Here is a 23,673-nt window from a genome sequence, read left to right on the forward strand (position 1 = left end):
AAAGCCTTATGAATACTTTTCCATTCTTGACTTCTTCGCGTTGTTTCCAATTTTTCTCCAACTTAACGTAACACTGCCGTTCCGAAACGGCCCCGCGAGAAACCAAGAAAAAAAAAGAAACAACGAGACTGGAAAATGGATTTAAATGCCTTCTCTTCAACAAGAAGAAAATCAAAGAATCATCAAAATCTTTACTTTTATTAACCAAAATCTTAATTTTCTCCGAATCCCATTATCTTTTTCGGAAAAAATAACAAGTTGTTTAAAACCCTCCGGAAAATTCCAGACAGGGACAATTGGGATTTTCAGTTTTCAGACATTCTTTGATCTGATGATCTGATCGCCATTGTAATGTAAAGAATAAATTAAATTACGTAAAGGGTCTGTTAGGAACAAATAATCTTGGAAATTTTTTGACGGGGTGACCAATGTCTTGGGGATTGGGTTGGAAACGCCCATCAGATGTATTTCACCTCACATTAAGCTATGGTGAAGACGAGGCATTAGATGAGTCCACACCCACATCTTCAAGATCGTCCTCATCGACGTCGGTGCATACTTCACCATTCTCACCGTCGCCGCCGGCGGAGGGTCAAGAAGAGAATAATCAAGAAGAGCTATTAGGGTTTAGGGTGGATTTAGATTGGAACGTCGGTGATGATGAGGATCAGGTGGCTTTGAAGTTGCAGTCACAGGTTATGGTGGCATTGCCTTCACCACAAGATACAGTGGAAATTGAATTCAAGGACAAGAAGGAGAATGAGAATGCTGCGGAGGAGGATATGGGTGAGGTGGCTGTGGAAATGAGAGTTGTGAAGAGGAGAGAGCCATTGAAAGGGGTGATGATGTGGCGGGTGGGTAGTTCAAGCCAGCAGAGTGATGGGATGGGGGTATTGTCAAAGTTGATTAGGTCGAATTTCGCCAATGGCGGTGCTTTAGGAATCGGGGAAGGCTCACCAGTGGGGTGTGCTGACCACTGGAAGAGTGTTACTGTTGTTAGTCTATGTGGTCTTGGACTAATGGTGAGTGATTCTTGTTTTAACATTAGGTCGTACTTGCAAGTGTTTATGAATTTACAATTAATTTTGATCAGTAATTTTGAGTTTAAAATTATATCATCTTCTTGTCAAACCATAATAATTGGTCTCAGATAGAACTATTGAGCATTGGAATGAATTGGCTTTAACTTGAATAGGATGAATATCAAGGATCATGCAGCCAATTCCAACTAGTTTGGGAATTAGTTAGAGTTGTTTTCTTGTTTTGTGCACATGCACAATGTGGTGTTTGTTGTTCAATATATGGGGCAGTTTTAACTTCTGAAAGCATTCCAAAGTATGGTATTTGTTATATGTACTATGTTTTTCTTTTGTTTTCCTGATTCTGAGGGACTGGGAGGATATATCAGAAACTGATCTGCTGATAGTTGTTATTATTAAAACCAATCCAACTACTGTTTGTAACTTGTAGAATGGCTGTACTGAGGAGTAGTTTCCGATCAATTGGGTCTCCCATACTTTTTATATGTTGCAGGTGCTGCCAGTAGAGATAACCCAGCTGCCTCTTATTGAAAGGCTATATCTTGATAACAATAAGCTATCAAATTTGCCACCTGAGCTTGGTGCACTAAAATGCTTGAAAGTTCTCGCGGTGGACTACAACATGTTAGTCTCTGTCCCCGGTAAGATTGAAACTTCACGTTAAAACTGACAGAGTACAACCTAGATAGTTGTGAACAGTATATTTGTTGGATTTACCTTAAGTCAGTTCATAAGGAGTAGTAATACAAATAGCAAATGATTCCTTCCTACTCATTTCATTCTTTGCCCTGGTTGGATATGATGAACAGTTGAACTAAGAGAGTGTATTGGGCTAGTCGAATTATCGCTGGAACACAACAAGCTGGTGCGACCTCTTCTTGATTTCAGGTCTCTCTATTTAGACTTATGATTGGCCAATCTTCCATTTCTCCTTATTTCTTAGTCAAATCTTCTGTCGTTCCGTGCTTGAGATCCGATGTTTTCATAACTTAATTATAGGGCAATGACAATGTTACGTGTTCTGAGGCTTTTTGGTAATCCTCTAGAATTTCTTCCTGATATTTTGCCACTCCAGAAGCTTCGCCACTTATCCCTTGCAAACATAAGGGTTGTGGCAGACGATCAGTTGAGATTAGTGAATGTGCAAATAGAGGTATTCATAACACTCCTTTATAAGTTATTCTGCTTATCTAACAGGCCTTTATGAGGTTGAAGAACTCTATTTTTTTTAATTGAACTTGCAGATGGAGAATAGTTCTTACTTTATTGCATCTCGGCATAAACTGAGTGCCTTCTTCTCTCTTATATTCCGTTTCTCTTCGTGTCACCATCCCCTGCTAGCTTCGGCCCTGGCAAAGATAATGCAAGATGAGGGGAATCGTGTAGTTGTTGGGAAAGATGAGAACGCTGTGAGGCAACTCATAAGTATGATCAGTAGTGACAATCAGCATGTGGTATGCTAGATTATACTCTGTAGGATGCTTTGACCTAATTCCAATTCAATCAATGCATAAAGAACTGTGTTTTTTGTTCAGGTAGAACAAGCTTGCTCTGCTCTTTCTTCTCTTGCCACAGACGTTTCTGTGGCAATGCAGTTAATGAAATCAGATATTATGCAACCCATAGAAAGAGTACTAAAATCTGCTGGTCCTGAGGAAGTCATATCTGTGTTGCAAGTTTTGGGAAATTTGGCCTTTGCATCAGATATTGTATCCCAAAAGCTGCTGACAAAGGATGTACTGAGATCATTGAAACTTTTGTGTGCTCACAGAAATCCAGAGGCAAGCCTCTCTTGTTCTCTTTTTTTGTTTGGGCAATTCAATCAGTAAAATGTTTTCCTGTTTCCGTTGAGTGGTCTTTGAAATGAATTATTTTGTCTACTTAGGTGCAAAGACTAGCTTTATTTGCAGTTGGTAATTTAGCGTTCTGCTTGGAAAATCGTCGCATTTTAGTTACTTCAGAAAGTTTACGCGAATTGCTATTGCGGTTGACAGTTGCATCAGAGCCACAAGTCAGTAAGGCTGCAGCTCGTGCTTTGGCAATACTAGGTTGGTTTCTGTATGTTCTTATGGTTCAGCTATACCTGGCCTTTTGAATACATATTCTATCTGATTGCAGGGGAGAATGAGGTTCTACGGCGAGCTATAAGAGGGAGACAGGTCCCAAAGCAAGGATTGCGCATACTTTCAATGGATGGTGGTGGCATGAAAGGTCTGGCAACTGTGAGAATCCTTAAGGAGATCGAGAAAGGTACTGGGAAGCAGATACACGAACTTTTTGACCTCATTTGTGGGACTTCAACTGGTGGTATGCTTGCTGTTGCTCTTGGGATCAAACTGATGTCTTTGGAAAAATGTGAAGAAATATATAAAAAACTTGGTGAGTTTCTACTCTAAAAAGGCTAAACTTTGCTGCGTCCTTTCAAGTATTTTTGAATTTGTTGTAATTTGCTTAACACTGTGGCAGTGCTGATGCATATCTTATCCTATACCCTGCCTCTCTAAATTCACTTATTTCAGGAAAACTTGTGTTTGCCGAACCTGTTCCCAAGGACAATGAAGCAGCAACATGGAGAGAAAAGTTTGATCAACTCTACAAGAGCTCATCTCAGAGTTTCAGGGTTGTTATACATGGATCTAAAGTATGTGATGCCATCAGTTTTATTCCGTTAAGTTAATTCACACTTACTCTTGCCATGTAACTTATGTCTTGCCTATATGATAATAGGGTGTCCAAAATATTAGAGTACTTGTACATAAAATGGTTATTTATTATAGGGAAAATGGGTAAATATACCCCTCTTTAAAAAATTGTGCACATATATACTCTAACCGTTAACAATTGGTGTATATATACCCTCACCGTATAACAAATGGTGATACCTTTTTGCAAATTGAACTAAAAAAGAACAATCCTAAAATTGGTTTTAAATTCCAAATTTGACATGTGGCTTTAAAAAATTATACCTCACCAGTTTCTTTTTACCCCTCCAGATACGACCCAACTATAAATGACCCAATCCCTCTTTTAATCAGACACTACCCAAACCCATTTTATGACACCGAAATAGTCGTGGCATAGTGCCTAAACATCAGTGGGAATAGTAGCCAGAACAGTGGCCACAGTAGCCTGAATAGTGATGGAAAAGTGTCGGAATGATAAACCTAAAAGAAGGAACGCTCAAACGGTCACTCGAAAAGCGGAAAGAATTGCTCTAGTAATATCAAGGGAAAGAAGATGGTGTTGCTGGAATAGTCACAAAAAGTGTGGTTTCACTGAGATAGCCTTCAATAAAAGATAGAATAGTGATTATAGGGATGAGAACGAAAATATTTTTCGAGCATCAGCATAAATAATGCCCGAGACAAGTGTCTGTCTTATGCTTGGGAACTTATCAAAAAAAGAAGAAGTGTATAAATAATAATACACATATACTATCATCCCATATGGTACAATATGTTTAATCTATCAGTTCAACTGTTTCAACTTTGAAGTTTTTAAACATCTACCTGGATTTCTTTTCTAGTACTTAAAATGCTGCTGAATAAGAGGGACATTGCGACTTTGAAATCACAATTGACCCTCTATCCTCTTCCAGCACAGTGCAGAACAGTTTGAGAGATTATTGAAGGAGATGTGTGCTGACGAGGATGGGGATCTTCTGATAGAGTCAGCAATTAAAAGGATTCCTAAAGTTTTTGTTGTATCAACTCTGGTCAGTGCGACACCAGCTCAACCCTTTATTTTCCGCAACTATCAGGTTATACTGAATCCTCATATGACTCAATACATACACTTCATCTGAGTAGTGCTTACACTAGCTCTGCCTCTATTTTTTCCTTTTTATTAGTTTGTCATTGAACCCTTGTGTTGGGGAAGTGCAGTACCCTCCTGGGACACCAGAGATTTCCCCTGCGGCTACTGAGAATTTGACTACTTCTGGCCAAGGAACAGTAAGTGATCCAGCTCAAGTTGAACACAAGAGAAATGCTTTCATGGGAAGCTGTAAGCATCGGATATGGCAGGCCATAAGAGCATCATCTGCTGCACCTTATTATCTTGATGATTACTCTGATGGTATATTCTTGCTTGTGCTTAAAAGTTTTAACTCATTGCAAAAAAATCCTCACGGGCTCTGTTTCTATGGACCCATGTCATTGTCATCTTCTCTGACTCTTCTCTCTCTTTAATTTCAGATGTATACCGCTGGCAAGATGGTGCAATTGTTGCCAACAATCCTACCATTTTTGCCATACGAGAAGCACAACTATTATGGCCAGATGCAAGGATTGACTGCATGGTCTCAATTGGTTGTGGTTCTGTCCCCATGAAGGTATACTAAAGGTTTGCCAATTATGATGAAGATTGCCATCATTTTTCAGGCTTTAAAAGGTCTTGAACATGCTGTTGGAACTTGATGTATACATAGATCACATTTTCTTGCCTGTTCTTTTCTATAAAATTAGAGATTGGAGAATCTGGAAAAGCACCTTCGAGACAGTTCTTAACTTAAATGTTGATTATGTGACACTCATAGAGTTTTGGTATTATTTGACACCTTAAGTCAGCTGCATATTTGTTCGTTATGCTTAACTTGTCATAATGTCAGGGGGTTCCTTTGGATCATAGCATATTTTTTGAATATGCTTATCATCTGCTGTTAATTCTGGAGTTGGAATTCGCAGTTTGCTACTTTTTAAAAAATAGAAAAATACCAATTTTTTTTTATTGAATTAAACATTGAAAACAGTGCATGATATTTTATTGCCAAGGTCAGGGGTTTACTCTCCATTGCTACTGGAAGTTTTCATTAAGTCAAGATTTCATTTACTTCAAGCCATGTTACTGAGTGTTCAATTTATAGCTATTTCTGCTGTTTTTCCTGCTGTATTAGGTTCGCAAAGGTGGATGGCGTTACCTTGATACTGGCCAAGTGTTGATAGAAAGTGCATGCTCAGTTGACCGGGTGGAGGAAGCTTTAAGTACATTGCTTCCACTGCTTCCTGATGTGCACTATTTTCGCTTTAATCCAGGTGAAGTTACTTTACAATGTTGCCTGAGGTGAAACATTATAAGCTAAAGATTGATTCTTTTCCTTTTGGGAAACCTTATTTCCCTAATTCTTTTCCTGAACTTTTGGCATTTCATAAACAATTCAATTTTTAGGTATCAGCCCGAATTAAAGAAAATGAATTAGGAGTATGATCTAGTCTTTCACTGCGGTGATATTGAGTTATAATTTTCTTCACATTGTTAACATGCTTTCTACATATCTGGGATGCAGTTGATGAGCGATGTGATATGGAGCTAGATGAGACAGACCCTGCTGTCTGGTCAAAGTTAGAGGCTGCAACAGATGATTACATTCAGAACACTTCTGCTGCTTTCAAGAATATTTGTGAAAGATTGTTGGAGAGGCCACATGATGAGAAATTTTCAGACAAAAAGTCCCATCAGTTTCTCAAAGCGAAGAACTCTAAAACTGGTGTGTGAGGAATCATTTTTAATTTCTTACCATGACATTCTTTTGTCTCAGATGGATTGAACTTTATTGGATTCAATTTATTTTCAGATGAAAGCAGTCCTTCTTTAGGTTGGAGGAGGAGCGTGCTTCTTGTCGAGGCCCCAAATAGTGCAGATGCTGGAAGAGTGTTTCACCATGTTCGCTCACTAGAGTCATTGTGTGCTCGTAATGGAATAAAACTCAGTCTTTTTAATGGCATATCAAATACTCAGAAAGCAACTCCAGGATCAACTTTTCCGACACCTTTTGCTTCTCCATTGTTCACTGGGAGTTTCCCTTCAAGCCCTCTCTTATACAGTCCTGATATTGGGGCTCATAGGGTTGGTAGAATTGATTTAGTTCCACCACTAAGCTTGGATGGATTACAATCTGCAAAAACAACCGTCTCACCGCCCGATTCTCCTCGAAAACATCGACAGCTTTCGTTGCCTGTTCAATCTTTGTATGAGAAGCTAAAGAATTCCCCTCAGGTTGGAGTTGTGCACTTGGCACTGCAAAATGATACATCTGGCTCTGTACTGAGGTTAGATATTCATTATTTTTTTGGTTACTTATTGGAAATGCTGTTTATCATGCTAATGTCATCAACTTCTACGAGATAGTTGGCAGAATGATGTATTTGTGGTTGCCGAACCTGGAGAACTAGCAGATAAGTTTCTGCAGAGTGTCAAATTCAGCTTGCTGTCTATGATGCGAGGCCGCCGGAGAAAGTATGCATCGGTCATCTCTGACATCTCAACCGTTGCTGATCTTGTTAGGTGTAGGCCATGCTTCCAAATTGGGGGTGTAGTCCACCGTTATATTGGGCGTCAGACACAGGTATGTGTGGGCATGATGTCTGCCATCCTTATTTTGATTATTCTTTGCTTTCAGAAACCAAGATTTATGAATTTGCTTTTGATCAAAGGAGTTCATGAATTTTCCTATTATTTGTCATCTGAAGGTCATGGAAGATGACCAAGAAATTGGTGCCTATATGTTCCGTAGGACGGTTCCTTCAATGCATTTAACTTCAGAAGATATTCGGTGGATGGTATGCTCTCTGAGTATTTATGTGATTCAGTATTGCATCTTTTTTCATTGCAAGATTTTGTGTGAGAAGGAACTTATCTCTTCCAAATGATGTTATATGGTTGGCATAATTTGATTGAACAAGTCAACACCAATCTGGTTTGGTTCAAAATATGACAAATGAACTTACTTACTTGGGTTCAAGTATCTGTGACAAGGATAAACTCTTCAGCACTCAGAGATCTCAGGGGATTTTTGCTGCGGCCCTGACAATGGGAGCAGTGAGGTCTTCTGCAGATAAAGCTCTGCAGTGCTGATGCTCCCTAATGGATGTGCACGGAAGGCGCTTTCCACATATTGCTTTTATCCTAAAAAATTAATTGAACAAATTTATCTCTGGTTTGCTCTGCATCACTTCGAGATGTGAACTTGAATATGTAATGACTGGTCTATTTCTGTCTCAGGTTTGAAGAATCAGAGGCTTTTTCATTACACTTCCCCCTTTTTAATGTACACTTAAGTTTTACTACTGAGACTTGGTTTATCACTTGCTATACTAAAGGTTTACTATTAAGACTTGGTTAATCACTTGCTCTGCCATTCATCTTTCAAGTAAATTGTGTTGCATTTCTTTCATTTATCATGATAGAGGGCTTAATACACTGTCAGTGAGTATGTTGATTCATTTCGTGTTATCTCTCCAAGACCTGTGCTTGTGACCTATTACTCTAGAAAATTTGTTAATCCTTTGTGTATTTGTTAAACCTTCCAGGTTGGAGCATGGAGGGAGAGAATTATAATCTTCACTGGTTTCTATGGCCCTATCCAACCTGTAATCAAGGCTTTTCTAGATTCAGGAGCAAAAGCTGTTATATGTCCTTCCTCTGAGCCTGATGAAGTGCAGTTGTCTACATTTCACGGGTCAGGTGATTTTAATTCTTTCGATAATGGAAAGTTTGAAATTGGCGAAGAAGAAGCAGAGGATGACGATACTGAACCTACTAGTCCAGCAAGTGATTGGGATGATAGTGAGCCAGAGCAAAGTGAAGGACGCTCTCAATTCTTTTGGGATGATGATGAGGGGGAGTTGTCCCAATTCATATGTCAATTCTATGAGTCTCTTTTTCAGGGTGGTTCAAGAATAGTTGCTGCATTGCAGCAGGCTCGTGCCTCGCACCGTAGCCTAAGGTATTCATGCCATCTTCCCAGCATACCATAGTTCGTCGGGGTACTCATACCATGATAGTCTCAAGGAAGGCGCAAGGCAGTCAATGCTTATGCTGACTGCATGTTGCTTGATTAAGGCAATTTGTGCTCTCTCTACATTATTCCATACTTTGTAAAGAAGAACTATACTTGTACAAGCAAAGGAAAAGATTGCAGAAGAAGCATGGCAAGAGAAAAAAGTAGTAGAAACGAGTAATAGTTCAAGAAGCTAGAGAAGCAACCAATTTTGAGGCTCTGAAGTCACTTTTTTTGTGTTCATAGTCACTGATGGATGCTTGTTTTTCTTTAGGGACCAGTTCCGCAGAATTTTCCTTGTAAGTCATTTCAGATTGAGAAAGGTTTCGAGTCCCAATAAGTAACTTGTATAGGAAAATTAATTTATTGGATAAAGCTTGGACAATTTTTTTTAACCACCCTTCTCCACAATGAAGATATATATCTGTTTTCTTGCGGAAAGCAGATTCATTTCTTTCTTGTTCTTCTTGGACAGTGGATGATGGTGACAACACAATTTGAAACTGATATGCTATTAGAATTCGGTGTTCTCAAGTGGTCTCTGCAAATTGTTCCTGTGTGATGTTAGTGCTTGTTAAACAAAAACTAGTTGGGGCTAGGGATAAACTCATGCGCTGTTGTTACATCAAATAGAGACGTAAAACGGTCAATCAAGTGGCAAAACTATTCAAGATAGGATTCAAATAATCTCAGTAGATACACAAACCAATAGGTGATTTCTTCTTTCCTCAAGGATAAGTGTGTGATTGCGATTGCCGGTAAGAATTCACCACCAAATATATTTGATGAGTCCACTTCATTGTCTGTTGCTCCGATTTGGTAGAAACAGAGTGAACTCATTTCATCTGAGTCATAGTTTAGCCACTGCTACTAATATTCTCGACAGCAATGACAAGATAATAGCGACCCGAATATCAGATTGTAACAATCTACAGCATCTTCACCAAATTTACGCCCAGATAATCCGAAATCATTTCTTGGAGTTGTACCCTGCACAATTCCACTGGAACAACATTATTAGATCATATACTAGGCTTAACTCCCCTACCAACGCTCTACATGTATACATCACTATGTCAAGAACTGGTGTTCGCCCAGATACTTTCACGTTACCCATTGTTTTAAAGGCGATTTGTCAGGTTCTCAATTATGTTGTGGCGAGGCAGCTCCATGGGGTTGCAATAAAGCTCGGATTAGAAACTAATATGTATTGTGAAAGTGGGTTTATTAGCTTGTACGCTAAAGCTGGTGAATTCGAGAATGCACGTAAGGTGTTTGAACAAAATAGTGACAGAAAGTTGGGGTCTTGGAATGCTATTATAGCAGGGTTGTCACAAGGTGGGCGTGCTAAAGAAGCAATAGAAATGTTCTTGGAGTTGAGAGAGAGTGGGTTGCAGCCAGATGATGTGACTATGGTTAGTGTGACATCTGCTTGTGGTAGTCTTGGAGACTTGGATTTGGCTTCTCAATTGCATAAATGCGTCTTTCAAGCGAAAGAAATGGAAAGGTCTGATCTTTTGATGATGAATTCTCTTATTGATATGTATGGTAAATGTGGGAAGATGGATCTTGCTTATAGGGTGTTTTCAAGGATGAAGGAAAGAAATGTATCCTCATGGACTTCTATGATTGTTGGATATGCAATGCATGGGTATGTTAGAGATGCGGTTGAATGCTTCCATTGCATGAGAGAGGCAGGTGTTAGGCCTAACCATGTGACGTTTATTGGGGTGTTGAGCGCTTGTGTACATGGTGGGATGGTGAAAGAAGGAAAGTATTATTTCAACATGATGAAGAATGAATATGGTATTGCACCCATGTTGCAGCATTACGGGTGCATGGTGGATTTGCTTGGCAGGGCTGGGTTGTTCGAGGAGGCAAGGGGGACGATTGAAGGGATGTCGATGAAACCGAATGTTGTGATCTGGGGGTGCCTAATGGGGGCTTGTGAGAAGCATGGGCATGTGAAAATGGGAGAATGGGTGGCTAAGCACCTTCAACAGTTGGAACCGTGGAATGATGGAGTGTATGTTGTATTGTCCAACATTTATGCCAGTAATGACATGTGGGAAGAGGTAAGGAGGATGAGAGCAATCATGAAGGAGCGAAAACTTGCCAAGATTCCTGCTTATAGTTTGTCAACAAGTTCATATTGAGACTGAAGGTGGACCTGCGAAGGATAAATGATCAGAAACATTTCTCTCTATAATAGAAGTGAGTGCACAAGATGGCTGTCATATGCTGCACCTCACAAAAGTGGTTCATATAGGAGCAATGTACCGTTGACCATCAATTTTGATCCACTTAATTATTATTTTTATTTATTTTTAGGTGAGAATGTTGATTCATTTCGAGTCATCTCTCCAGGAGATGTGCTTGTGACCTATTGTTCTATGCATACACATTTATCCCAGAAAATATAAGATGAATAAGAAAGGAGGCAGCACTAACTCCTCCAGTATTTGTTAAACCTTCCAGATTGTAGCATGGAGGGGGAGAATTATAATCTTCACTGGCCCTACCCAATTTGTAGTCAAGGTTTTTCTAGATTCAGGAGCTAAAGCTGTTGCATGTCCTTCCATTGAGCCCGATGAAGCGCGGTTGTTTACATTTCAGGAGTCAGGTGATTTTAACTCTTTCAATAATGGAAAGTTTGTAATTGGCGAAGAAGAAACAAAAGATGACGACACTGAACCTTCTAGAGTCCAGCCAGTGCTTGGGAAGATAGTGAACCAGAGAAAAGTGAAGGACACTCTCAGTTCTTTTGGGATGAATATGATGATCAAGGGGAGTTATCCCAGTTCATATGTCAGTTTTATGAGTCTCTTTATCAAAGTGGTTTAAGAATAGATGATGCATTACAACATGCTCGAAGATATTCATGCCATCTTCCCAGCATACCGTAGTTAGGTGGTTATATCTGACCATGATAGTCCCAAGGGAAGCGCGAGTTTGTTAATGCTTATGCTACTGCATGATGTTGCTTATCAAAGCATTTGCATGGTCTTGTGTTGTAAAGAAGAACTGCACTTGTATATGCAATGGAAAAGGATTGCAGAAGGAAGAAAACATGGAGAGAGAAAGAGAGAGAAATAGTAGAAATGAGTAATAATTTTGAGGCTTTTAACTGATTGTTTGTGTTCTGTCTTTGATGAATGTTTGATCATTTTTCTTAAAGGTTACTCTTTTGTGAAAAGCAGGTACATTTCTTTGTTCTTCTACTTGGACACTGCTGGATGTTGACACAATTTAAAACATGCTATCACAATCTGGTGTGCTCAAGTGCTCTCCGTGCAACTTGCAATGTGTGAACAGGAATCCATGAGATGTTAGTGTCTGTTACACAAAAAACTACTAGTTGGGTTGACGCTGAACTCATCTTGTGACGTTATATATATATATAGAGAGAGAGAGAGAGAGTCACAACTCACAAATGTGAGGCTGACTGATCGATGAAGTGGGTGAAAGTCTTGGTGATCTCTTCTTATTTGTCCAACGAGAGTACTTGCTTGGTAATGGTTTCTTTAACTTAGTAAATATTGCAATCTTAGGTAAACGTCGCTTTAAACAAACTAGGATTAGTGCTTACGCCATTTTTATTTTTAAGTGCTTGATTAGGTTGTATAAGTACATCAATCAAATAACCATGGATAACTATAAGGTTATTTTAAATCAATGGGGCGGCGTAAACATGATAACCTTTTCCAAATTAACCTATGATTATTTGCAAAGCAAGGGTTAAAAAAAATAAAGGCCTAGACATTGATTGCTAAGGACCACAGCCTCTGCTGTCATAGACATGATTAAGTTAATATTTAGCATTAATATAATAACAAAAAAATTAAATTTTATTTCTTGAGGTTGATCATGATGACTAACTTGTAACCAATAAGTCAGAGACAGAAAAAGGTAAAATAGTAATTTATATTAGGCGTATGCTTTGGTTGCAAGTTTTGTTGATGATTACATCTCCCATCCATTCCACTGCTACAATTATGCAGAGCCTCACGCTGTCCACTTTCAACAACAAAAGAAAAAAAGAAAAGAAAAAGCATATGTCTATTAAACACTATCATTAGGCATTAGCACTATAGACAAGTTGCTTCCTTAATGCAAAGTTAAAAATACCAACCAATTCATTCTTCACAAACAAGCCTTCCAACAATCTCTGAATTTCTTCCTTCTTCTTTTTTTCGCGAACAAAAATAATGTTATACAGAGCTAGGAGTATTACTAGTAGGTTCTCTGATAAAATGAGTACAAGTGTGCCGGTTGAAGTAGGCACAAGGGGAACTATAGGATCACTTTTGAAGAAAGAGATTGAGTATTTCAGAAAAGTTGAGGTGGATTCTTGTAAAGGGAGTTCTAATAATAAATCTCAGAAGAATTCAGTGGAAATAGATTCATGTGGTGGTAATTCTTGGCCTAGTTTCGGGTTCTTGACGATGAAATGGAAAAAGAAGAAGAGAAGAGGTACTGGAGGTGGATTACCTGCAATGTGTTCTATGGTTGAAGTTTCTGAGAGTTGTAAGATGAATGAAATTCCAGGTTTCAGTTATAGAAATCTCAAGGTTGATTCTAAGAGATTTGAGGAAGAGATAATGCTCTCGTAGGAGCTTTCAATTTTTCGTGTCAAGTCTGAATTCTGTTCATATTCTTTAGCCAAATATCTTGTGCTTTCTGATTGCCTTCAATTGCTTGGAATTTGAGAGAATTGTCTATCATCTGGACTTCTTGTTTTAGCAAGAGCAGGTAATACCTTTGCCAGTTAGGCCTGAAAAGTTACATGTATAAACCATAGATGACGAGTACGTATAGAATATGATTCTATACGTACTGAGGACTGTGTTGTTCATAGGTACTGAGGAAGAGTTGTCTTCATTGCTAGGTGTAAGTATTTTGATTTCCTGTCAAAAGTGAGCAAGATATGAAACATAAAACATGTTTTTTGCAGATTAAAAGACCGAAAAACTCTAGGTTATCGTCATTTAAAGAAATTGCAGTGTTCCACTTTATCAAATAGTGGAACTTGAATATAGTTGAGACTTGAGAGTCATATTTGATGTTTGTACATGAGGTGAACATGTTCATGTTTAATGTTTTAGCCTGCAGCAAGGAGATTTTTCTTGTAGTTCTTACAGATTCCATCTTCCATGTCATGGTAATTGTTCATGTTATTTATTCATCCTTTCTAATGTTTATGCATACATCACTAGCATATGCAATTGTGGAAAAACAGAAACTTTGAGGCCACATGTATGTTCATATCATTAACTCAAAAATTACAGAACTCATAGTCTGCAACAACCTTAGGTCTGTTTCTACTGAATCCACTTGGACCATGTAACTGTAAGAAACATGGATATATACAACACCATACTCATTCCGAAGTCACTAACTCTACGAACATCTTAGGTGTAGTATAAGAACGGAAAGAAAAGGAATGTTTGGTCACGCGTTAAACTACATTGACTGTTCTACACTATTTGTTACATATCATCTGAACTTTTGTTATATTAGTTCAAGCTATGTTAACTATTGACTTATGGCAAATGATGATGCTTAATTCTTACTTCACCCTCCCATATCTAAGTACATATTCAGAAGTTGTCTTCTGCTTGCCGGGCCTGCTAATTTATAAAGAGAATTAGTAACACATTTGTTGGGATCAATTAAAAAAAAAAGGATCAAGGACAAGATATAGCTCCATTCAACGATTATGTACCAATTTTCACTATAAAAAACAAGGAATCACCATGTACATTGAAGCTTGATTAATTTGGATAAAACTCATTCAAGTGGATGCGCGCTTCCAAACAGAACTTTTTTTCATGTTTAAGGCTCAAAATCCAAATGTTTAGTTAAAGGTGAAGGAATCTTATCCATCTCACCACAACTTTCGATGATAATAAGCGCATTGTATTGACAAACACTTTGAGGAATGTATTGAAAATTCCATAATTTTGAACAGCTTCCTAGGGAGAAAAACGCCACATATTAAGTTACATGTAAAAAGAGTACATTTGATTTTCTTGGTCCTTCGCTGCAAATTTCTCGTATAGTACATAGTTCTCGCAAATGGGATGTGTTTGTCCAGCAGTCCCACATCGCCAAACAGACTAAGCAACAAGGAATCCGTACGCACTAAAATGCCAAAAGGGCCTCATTGAAAATCATACCTTTCTCGGCCTTTGGCTAAGATCAAGTGTAGTATCTGTTCTTATCAGTTTAATATCTGATATGTGGATCAATGATCCACACGATATTAACTCAATTTTTTAAGGGGGAGAGTTCATCAAGGTAGCTTGCTACCTGGACTTTCAAGCGTCGCCCATGCGTTGCACTATAGCAAGGGCCTGGCGCACCCCACCAAATCAGTACAATTATTTCAGCTTGCGAAGCCAATTATGACCCAATCCATTTGACTACCATTAATTTACTGGGAAGTAAATAAAGTTGGTTTTAATCAATTTAAAAGTGTGAAATTGGTTTCAACATCTAGTTCCGTTCAAAACACATTAATGGAAAACAACTTGTGTCACCAATTCATTAACAACATTTTTCAATACTAAATTTCAGTGTCACACTAAGCTTACTTTGGCCACAAGTGAAAGCTTGAAATATGAATGTTAATATAATGACGTCTTTGCACGAGTCCAGCTCCTTCAAAGAGGAGTTCAATTTATTTTTCATAAATAAAGTCAACAATATAATTTCAACTCTCCTTAATCCATAGTCCATGATTTTGTCAAAGTCCAGCCACTGATATTATATAATTCCTAGTCCATTTTTTCCAATAAAATAACAACTCAAGTTTGGCGATGAAAATTGGGTACACGGCGGTATGTATTTGTCGACTTGGAATTTGTATTTGGCTTTTCGGCCATGCCGCCTTACTCCTTACAACCATAGAATATCCGCGTTAAATTCGTACATGATCCTTTAGTTTTTGTTTTATTTACATTCAAATTACTACTAAACTATTTTTTATATCACAACTTCTAATTAAGTATTATGAGTGTCGTTAAACTAATTTTCTGTTATATTTGCCAAAAGTAAAAGATTTTTTTGTTACCAAAATTGATCGGGGTCCTTTTTTAATTCTTAGATAAAATTGATTGATTCTTTTTGTTACAAAATATAATTTCAGAAATAGAATCCTGCTATTCTAGTTCGTGCAAGGGACTATAACATTTTTCTTTAGCAATCAAAATTGTAGATAAATTCATATTGAATCTATCGGTTATTCTCCCTCTAAAGCAAAGAGAGATCTAAAAAAAAACCACATACTATATTACAGAATTCTAATATAAAAAAATACAAATATAAAAATATATCACTTTTAATATTTTTCATAAAAGACACACGAGATTTTATAATATAGTTAAAAAAATATAAAACGAAATGACCAATAACTATATGAATCTCCTAATGAACTTTACTTATAGTTATCTTAATTGTTTGTATTAGGAAGGTAAGAGTTTAAATGATTTGATGGCGCTGTTTTCATATGGTATGGCACCTTAGCACGTTCCTTACTTTGTTCTTTCTTTTATAGCATCAGTTTTTTGACTTCTTTCAATACAACAAGATAAGCGGAGGGGAGGGCTGAAAATGGCTAGGTTGCCACTTGGGTCGTCGCCGATTGACATCGCCGGTCCGGTGACCAACTGGTGGGACCACGTCAACGAATCCGTTCAGTGGCAAGATGGGATTTTCTACTCCCTTTGTGCTTCCTATGCTCTTGTTTCAGCAGTTGCTCTAGTAAGTTTCTCTTTCTCTTCCATTCTCTTTTTCTGCTCTGTAGATATGTAAAGATTGGTTTTTTCTTTCCTTTTTGTGAATTTCACGATCAAAGTAGAGTTTGGGAGCTGAAATGGCGGAATTGATGTAGATGATTTATATTTTCAACTCCAACTAATTTGATGATGAGATGCAGTTGATAGAATTGCAGTGTCTAGTTCATGTATAAAGTCAAGTACTTGCTGTTAGTTGGGTTTTTTTTCGTAACTTCTGTTAGAAATGGAAAATCTTGGTTGGTCAACTGTAGGAATGAAATAATGGAGTAGGGAATCATACGAGAATGTTTCATTACCAAGTGCAATTTAGGGGTTTCCATTAAGACAAATTACGGGATATTTTGTGTTTTTTTATGTCGCTAATAAAAGTTTGGAGCAGTGGACTGACTGGTTAATCATACTTCTGGTAGGTTCGGTTAGATGGTTAGTTAAAAGCTACAGAACAGTTCTACTTAGGTTCAAATTCAATACTTTTATTTGTACTCTCCTTTCTTTCCTGAGGATTCTGCAAGACTTTGGATGTTCGCTATGTCAGATTTCCGAATTATTTCACAATCAATTATCACGTAGATGCTTGTTGTTAATTTATCTATATCTTTGAAGCTTTAATCTCTTATCTAAGGTTTTGATGTCAGTATTTGGGAGTACTCCTTTTGTGGGTGCTTGTGGGGCTTATGACCTTTTCCAATAAGTAGATAAGTTTCATTGGAGGGTGTTTTTTCATACTTTGATTGATATATGTGTTTCAGATACAGTATTTACCTAATACTGCATGTGTAGAGAACTGTTTTCCTTATGGTGCTTGCTTAGTTGGCAGGACTTTTGGTTGAGTCTATGAGTTATCTATGTGCAGATTCAATTAATACGAATTGATTTGAGGGTACCCGAGTATGGCTGGACAACACAAAAGGTGTTCCATCTGATGAACTTTGTTGTAAATGGAGGTAAAAGCGGACTCAGACTAAACAAACCGTCCAGCTCTTTTTCTTAATCTGGAATTTTGTTTTAAATGCAAATCTTTTGTTTTTCAGTTCGTGCAATTGTCTTTGGATTTCACAAACATGTTTTTCTGCTCCATTATAAGGTAATATTCTTTCTTAAAAGTAACTTTTCAATTGTCAATATTTTTTCTTAATTATGTTCAGTTTGTTTTCAATAGAACGCGACAATATATGCAAACCTGAATGTATTGCCTTTGTTCTTATCAGCCGTTTAACTTTTTCTCTAATTATTTTTCTTTTCTTATAGTGCGTCAACTTACATAGGAACTATCAAAAATCAAAATTAGGTCAGAACTGTACCTAGAAAAGTTATCACCTGATGGGACCATTTTCAAGTCAAGTGCATGATGTTACTTTAGCTGATTGGAGCTGTAGGCTTTCTTATATCTTTGACACTATTAACTTTGAGCTTAATTTGACATTTTAGATTCCTTACCTTCTAATTTATTTATTCGGAAGGGCATCCTGCTCTCTTACAGCTAGTACAATCCAATAGCAGTTCAGCAATCCTTGTTTGTTAATGTGTGAGCTAATTGGATTGAAAGCACATTAGTATATACATTCTGTCTTTCAGATTCCAGTTTGAAGCTTATCACCTAGTTACCCATCTTTTACTTGCTCTAAAATTTTGGTTTGACTGCCATGGGCCGATGACATTGTTCAAGTGCTTAGTTCCTCTGCAGCCAGCAACACCGTAGTGTTACCTTGTCAATCCTTTAGCTTTGACTAATATTTTATTGAGATGAATTTTCTGTTAGCAATAACGAATCTACTGAAAGCACTTCCCCATTACGGCTTCTGTGATCTCTTTCCTTCATTTGGGTGGGCTACTGATGGACCGTCACTTTTAGGCCGATGACGTGAGAAGTAGAAATAAATAACATGCCACAACTGCCTCTTAAACTTCTGCCTAATTGTTAACTGATGTTAGATTTGCTTCACGATTACCAGGTGCTGACTCTGGCAATATTGGACCTACCAGGGCTCCTTTTCTTTTCAACATTCACACTCCTTGTTCTATTTTGGGCTGAGATATATCACCAGGCAAGTGAAGTTATAGCATCTTGCAGGCAAACTGTAAATCTATTGATTCTAACCCTTGCATTTATGTAATGGCAGGCTAGGAGTTTACCAACAGATAAGCTCAGGATTTCTTATATTGCAATTAATGGTGCCATATACTTCATTCAGGTTTGCTACAAATGTATCCCCTGCTCATACACTATTGGACATCATGGTTGTTCATAGGGAAATATAATCGATCAAGTATTATTACTTATTTTTATTTTGTCTCTAGTAATATGTGAATTCCTTTAAGATTCTTTTACGCCAGTCAAACCCATCTAATTTTGAGTTCTATTTGATAACCCCTTGTATTTTGGTGGTGACAGGGGTGGATTAGTGTAGAAGTTATGGGTTCAACTGAAAAAGGGTTCCTGGAACCCAACATTAGCTCAAACCCTGTATATATGTTAAAAATTCTGTAAACAAGTAAACATAATAGATTTTGAACCCACTAAATCAATCGGGTTGTGGTAGAATTTCTGAGATACATAAAGTTCGAATCCTGGAGCCGCGGCTCATTGATCTGCGGGCATATATGTGCTTCTCAATATGTGGAATTCTGAGATATTCTTCTTTCTCAAAATGTTATGCCTGGTTAACCTGGGGTAACATGCTAGGAGAAAAGTTTAATTCGGAGCTCTCCACCTACTTTCATTATCAAATATTCATAGCTTGGTTCCGGTTATACCTTTAATTATTTTTTCGAGAACAGATGGAATATCTTTCCAAGATCTTGCGATGAATTTTTACAGAACCATATGCAAATTTAGCCTTGAAATAGGGATAGATTCTCCTAATCCCCATCCCCTGAGAACCCTATCTTTTCCCTTTCCTAAAGGATAGAGCATTTCTAAATAAATAAAGATGTCCATTATTCTTGATTTCTTGGTGAACATTTCCTATCGACCCGCTTGTCTCAAAAGCTAAGAATCTTCTTCAGTCTTCCTGGTTTTATCTCAGGTAATAAACTAAATACAACTGAAAAATGGTTTTTGTCAGGCCTGTATCTGGGTTTACCTCTGGATCAATGATAATAGCACAGTGGAATTCATTGGGAAGATATTTATGGCAGGTGAATCTCTTATATATCAATTTTCTTCTTTTGCCCTATTTTACTGAAGGTTAGATCTGCTTTCAAAGTTTATTGCTTTCTTTAACCTTGCATGTTTATTTGGTGCAGTTGTATCAGTTATTGCAGCCTTGGGCTTTCTGCTATATGGTGGAAGGTGAATTTAAGTTCTAATTTTCTCTGTGCATTTATCTTCTAAAGCATTATTGATGATTCTTAGATGACCTTAGACATGATTAAATTTCATTGTTTTTCTTGTGGAATTTGTTTTTACAATCATCAGGTTATTTCTCATGCTGCGGCGCTTTCCTATTGAATCTAAAGGGAGGAGAAAGAAGCTTCATGAGGTTTGTGTACTATACATCTGTCTTCCTCTTTCTTTTTTTTTTCTTTCTTTTTTTTAACTGGTAAAGATTTTTGCACTTTTATCTTCTTACTTTATGTATACAGAGGTTAGTGCTGTAGTTTGGCATAGAATACGTTTGCATGTAAGGCATAAGATTTATTCCTCACAAACTTAAGTTCTCCCTACAGCACCAAGAGGGAGAAACTTTTTAAACATGAAGTTTGATTAATTTCCTCGTCCTAAGAAGTCCTGCTAATTGTTCTGCTATATTATAATCTTAACTTGTGGTGAATGACTGCTATATTTAGTCCAGATAACATTTAAGTGGAGAGATAAGAGTAAGGCTATCTCTGAGATTGTATAATTTAATTCTAAAATGATAATTAACAAGAACAGATGGAACCTTGTTATGACATTCTTATTCAGACATTTTTATTCAGTGCGTGAAGGGGTAACCTTTTGGTCATGGATCCACTAAACTGTCAAAGGCTGGTGCATACTATCTTTTTCTATTTAGTTTGTGTCACATAATTTGTTTGACTTTGACCATAAGCTCAACTCCAGCAAATTATTAATTTCTGTATCTGCTATCTGATGGGACTGTTCAAAGTTGTTTGGATATACATAGACAGAAGATGTCAAGTAATAAAGATTGCCTAACTAAATGAGCAGGAATGTAACAAATTATAACATACAACATTAGGGTACCAACTGTTGATGTCTCCCTTCTCTAGATTCCTCTTTTTTGATGATTAAGTAAGATTTTATTAAACCATCTGCAGCACCAACAAGGTGTAAGAGTGCCCGATAGTAGCTAGAAATTTATTCCTTCAACAATATAAGGAGTCAATGAACTCCACTATATGGTCAAAATCATTAGCAGCATCCTGCTTCAAAAATTCATGTTCTGTAAGCATTTCAATATTACAAAAAATAAGGAAGATGCTTTATCCTGAAAGCAGCTGCAGTTCCCTTTCTATTCTAACCATCTGAAATAACATAGAGGGATTCTGTAAGTTCCTCTGTATATTTTTTAATAAGGTCCTCTGTTTCTTCTTTATTCCCTGCATTGCCAACTTTGTACTGCCTCTACCAGGCGTCATCCAAACAATCCCAAACCGGTTTAGAAATATACACCAAGTTATCCAGATGAATTTGCAACGTAGGAGTAAGTGTCCAAATGATTTAAAGCCTTCTTTGCAGTAGTAGTATCTGCTGGAGAAGTGAAATCTTCCTCTGTGCTGGCTATCATATGTTACTCATGCTTCATTCAAGGCTAATACCCAAAAACAGCCACTTTGGGAGTAGCTCAAGTCCTCCAAGTCATCTTCCATGACTATTAGAGCCAATATTACCACATTCTTCCTTAACAACTAACTGTATCATGCTTTAGCTGAGAAGTTCGCATCATCCAATGATCCATTTCCATCACTCCCCCTAATTTAACAACTAGCACACACAGACTGTACCTAGTGTTTATGATTTTTAAAAAAAAAAATGATGATTTATTCTACATTGGAGATTCCAGCATTCTCCTTTGAATGGTTCTCCAATGGTACGTCAAACACTCTTTGTTGATGACAAGATTATATTAACTTGGGAAGAGTTGTTTCAGAGTGCTGGTTTCTAGTCGTTTGTCTTGCCATAGTTTGTTCTTTTGCTGTTATCCACTTTGACCTTTCCATCTCTGCAAACTCTCCCCATGGATTTCTGATTCATCTTCCTAATACAACTCCATAAGATGTGACTGCTTTACTGCATCATTGTCCATCAATTCCATATTAATCTTTGATTACCCCTTCCACATCTTCTCTTTGTTTTCCATGGCCATTTGAACTTAAAAGACACTTAATAAATAGTCTGAAGCTCTTCACAACTAGTCCCCAGTTGTTTGCTCATAAGTTAGAATACTTGCTAGACTCTTCATAAGCATTGACTGAAAACAAACTACACTTGGCTGATTTCCTTTTCTTCTCTGTTGATGAATAAACAGGAAAAAAAATATCTTAGATTAGTCTGACTAGATGGAAACACAATATTAACATATGATGTTTCTGAAGAAAGAATCTTTTTTATCATTATTTGTGAACCTAAGGAGTTCTTTTTTTCTTAAATGATCATTAGTGGCCAACTCAAGAAAATGATTTATTGGTCTATCTGATTGTTCTAACAACGTCTTCTACATCACACCAACCATTAAATGATGCTGCTGTGAATATGTTTATGTTATCTGAAGTTTTAATGAAATGTTTCTAAGCATATGCATGCATGATAGATCATGGCTTATATTTCTTAACATCTCTTACTCTAAATCATCTGATCTGATGTATGTATGTGAACACAGGTTGGATCAGTGACTGCCATATGTTTCACCTGTTTCCTCATTAGATGCTTTGTGGTAAGGCTTTATGTACCTCTTTCCTTCTCCCTATGCTGGTCAACCTTTTATCATCCAAAGTGTAATAGTGTCCTAGCTCCATTGTTAAGCTTTGCAAACTGGTTAACCAAATGAGACACTCTTAGCTTGTCTACGGGGAGGTCCAAGCAGGGAAATGAGGTTTTACACAATCGGTGCTTTAGCTTGTAAGAGGTGAAAACATTGAGGCTATCTTTATGAAATAAAGGGTTGCAACCTATGCCTTCCTTCAAACTTCAGTCAAACCATAACTACTCCTGGGAACAAATAATTGGAAAAGGTAGACCAGAGAATAGGAACATGATCAAAAAAAGAGAAAGCATATCAGGTTTAAAGTAAAGCTAAACCGGCCTCAAATCTCTTAACTCTCATGCACATGAGCTTCTTTGCTATGTCTAATCTTGGTTCGCTGCAGGTTGTGTTATCTGCTTTTGATTCTGACGCATCTCTTGACGTCTTGGACCATCCTGTTTTGAATCTGATATACTACCTGGTATGTATCATTTTCGTTATTCCATGTTCGTTATGCTTACTGCTTTTTCTGAGTGATCACATTCTTCTCTGTCGCAGCTAGTAGAAATTCTTCCTTCAGCTCTTGTGCTCTACATCCTGCGAAAGTTGCCTCCAAAAAGAGTGTCTGCACAATACCACCCAATCAGTTAGCTGCAGCAGAATTTTATCGTTAGTCATACACGTTCCCATGGTTGCTGTTGCAGAAGCTAACTGGAGTTGTTCAGGAAAAGTGAAACTGCAAAAGGATATTCGGTTGCAATAATTCTGTGGAAAGGCAAAGATTCAACGCTTTTTTTGCAGTTGTTAAACAGGGGTTAAGCTATTTTGCTTACATTATATTGTTTCTGTGGTTTTAGTGTGAAGCATGAGACGAATAAGTGTTCCCCACGTCTGTGAAAAATCCTAGTCATGATGTAAAGACGCAGAGGGTAAATCTCAGTATCGCCATTGTACTGGCATGTTGTAACTATGATGTTCTGGATCTCCTTTACTGCAATGACTGATGTCCTTTGTTTGGTCAGTTTGTTCTAGTAATTTTACTTTTAGAACCGAGGAATTCTAAAAGATTCAGTTACAGATGGTTCAAAATCCGGGTCGGCAACAGGTTTACTCGCTAATCAACATATCACACGATGCTGCTTGTACTA

At 37.5% G+C, this 23,673-nt stretch overlaps 4 protein-coding genes and 1 non-coding gene across 5 annotated transcripts; all 5 read left to right on the forward strand.

The window, feature by feature from the left end:
* Positions 1–10: 10 nt before the first annotated feature.
* LOC107011461 (phospholipase A I) lies at positions 11–9,212 on the forward strand. Its single transcript, XM_015210974.2, has 18 exons — positions 11–1,022; positions 1,534–1,681; positions 1,850–1,928; positions 2,040–2,193; positions 2,285–2,494; positions 2,576–2,821; positions 2,926–3,088; positions 3,159–3,419; positions 3,560–3,681; positions 4,639–4,800; positions 4,925–5,117; positions 5,237–5,373; positions 5,935–6,073; positions 6,325–6,525; positions 6,613–7,087; positions 7,167–7,383; positions 7,508–7,597; positions 8,348–9,212. Exons 1-18 carry the CDS (start codon positions 429–431, stop codon positions 8,792–8,794), a joined length of 4,038 nt encoding a protein of 1,345 aa, XP_015066460.1. The 5' UTR covers positions 11–428; the 3' UTR covers positions 8,795–9,212.
* Positions 9,213–9,436: 224 nt separating this feature from the next.
* LOC107011462 (pentatricopeptide repeat-containing protein At1g77170, mitochondrial) lies at positions 9,437–12,010 on the forward strand. The gene has a single exon (XM_015210975.2). The coding sequence runs from the start codon at positions 9,603–9,605 to the stop codon at positions 10,971–10,973; it is 1,371 nt and encodes a 456-aa protein (XP_015066461.1). The 5' UTR covers positions 9,437–9,602; the 3' UTR covers positions 10,974–12,010.
* Positions 12,011–12,759: 749 nt separating this feature from the next.
* On the forward strand, positions 12,760–14,002 carry LOC107010534. Its single transcript, XM_015209820.2, has one exon. It carries the CDS (start codon positions 13,026–13,028, stop codon positions 13,428–13,430), a length of 405 nt encoding a protein of 134 aa, XP_015065306.1. The 5' UTR covers positions 12,760–13,025; the 3' UTR covers positions 13,431–14,002.
* Positions 14,003–14,992: 990 nt separating this feature from the next.
* Positions 14,993–15,187, forward strand: LOC114076205. The gene has a single exon (XR_003577082.1). It is a non-coding gene; the product is annotated as a U2 spliceosomal RNA (small nuclear RNA).
* Positions 15,188–16,250: 1,063 nt separating this feature from the next.
* On the forward strand, positions 16,251–23,549 carry LOC107011845 (tobamovirus multiplication protein 1). The gene is made up of 12 exons (XM_015211501.2): positions 16,251–16,291; positions 16,376–16,581; positions 17,470–17,560; positions 17,648–17,700; positions 18,569–18,661; positions 18,737–18,808; positions 19,682–19,754; positions 19,863–19,908; positions 20,035–20,098; positions 22,442–22,495; positions 22,929–23,006; positions 23,084–23,549. Exons 2-12 carry the CDS (start codon positions 16,432–16,434, stop codon positions 23,174–23,176), a joined length of 867 nt encoding a protein of 288 aa, XP_015066987.1. The 5' UTR covers positions 16,251–16,291; positions 16,376–16,431; the 3' UTR covers positions 23,177–23,549.
* The last annotated feature ends 124 nt before the right edge of the window (positions 23,550–23,673 follow it).

This window comes from Solanum pennellii, chromosome 2 (assembly GCF_001406875.1).
Source record: "Solanum pennellii chromosome 2, SPENNV200".
NCBI classification, from domain to species: domain Eukaryota; kingdom Viridiplantae; phylum Streptophyta; class Magnoliopsida; order Solanales; family Solanaceae; genus Solanum; species Solanum pennellii.

Coding starts and splice junctions, on each gene's coding strand:
- LOC107011461 (XM_015210974.2), top strand. CDS start 429: ATGTCTTGGGGATTGGGTTGGAAACGCCCATCAGATGTATTTCACCTC. Junction 1,023..1,533: donor TATGTGGTCTTGGACTAATG/GTGAGTGATTCT, acceptor TATATGTTGCAG/GTGCTGCCAGTAGAGATAAC. Junction 7,088..7,166: donor ACATCTGGCTCTGTACTGAG/GTTAGATATTCA, acceptor TCTACGAGATAG/TTGGCAGAATGATGTATTTG.
- LOC107011462 (XM_015210975.2), top strand. CDS start 9,603: ATGAGTCCACTTCATTGTCTGTTGCTCCGATTTGGTAGAAACAGAGTG.
- LOC107010534 (XM_015209820.2), top strand. CDS start 13,026: ATGTTATACAGAGCTAGGAGTATTACTAGTAGGTTCTCTGATAAAATG.
- LOC107011845 (XM_015211501.2), top strand. CDS start 16,432: ATGGCTAGGTTGCCACTTGGGTCGTCGCCGATTGACATCGCCGGTCCG. Junction 17,701..18,568: donor TTTTTCTGCTCCATTATAAG/GTAATATTCTTT, acceptor CACGATTACCAG/GTGCTGACTCTGGCAATATT. Junction 20,099..22,441: donor GGAGAAAGAAGCTTCATGAG/GTTTGTGTACTA, acceptor ATGTGAACACAG/GTTGGATCAGTGACTGCCAT.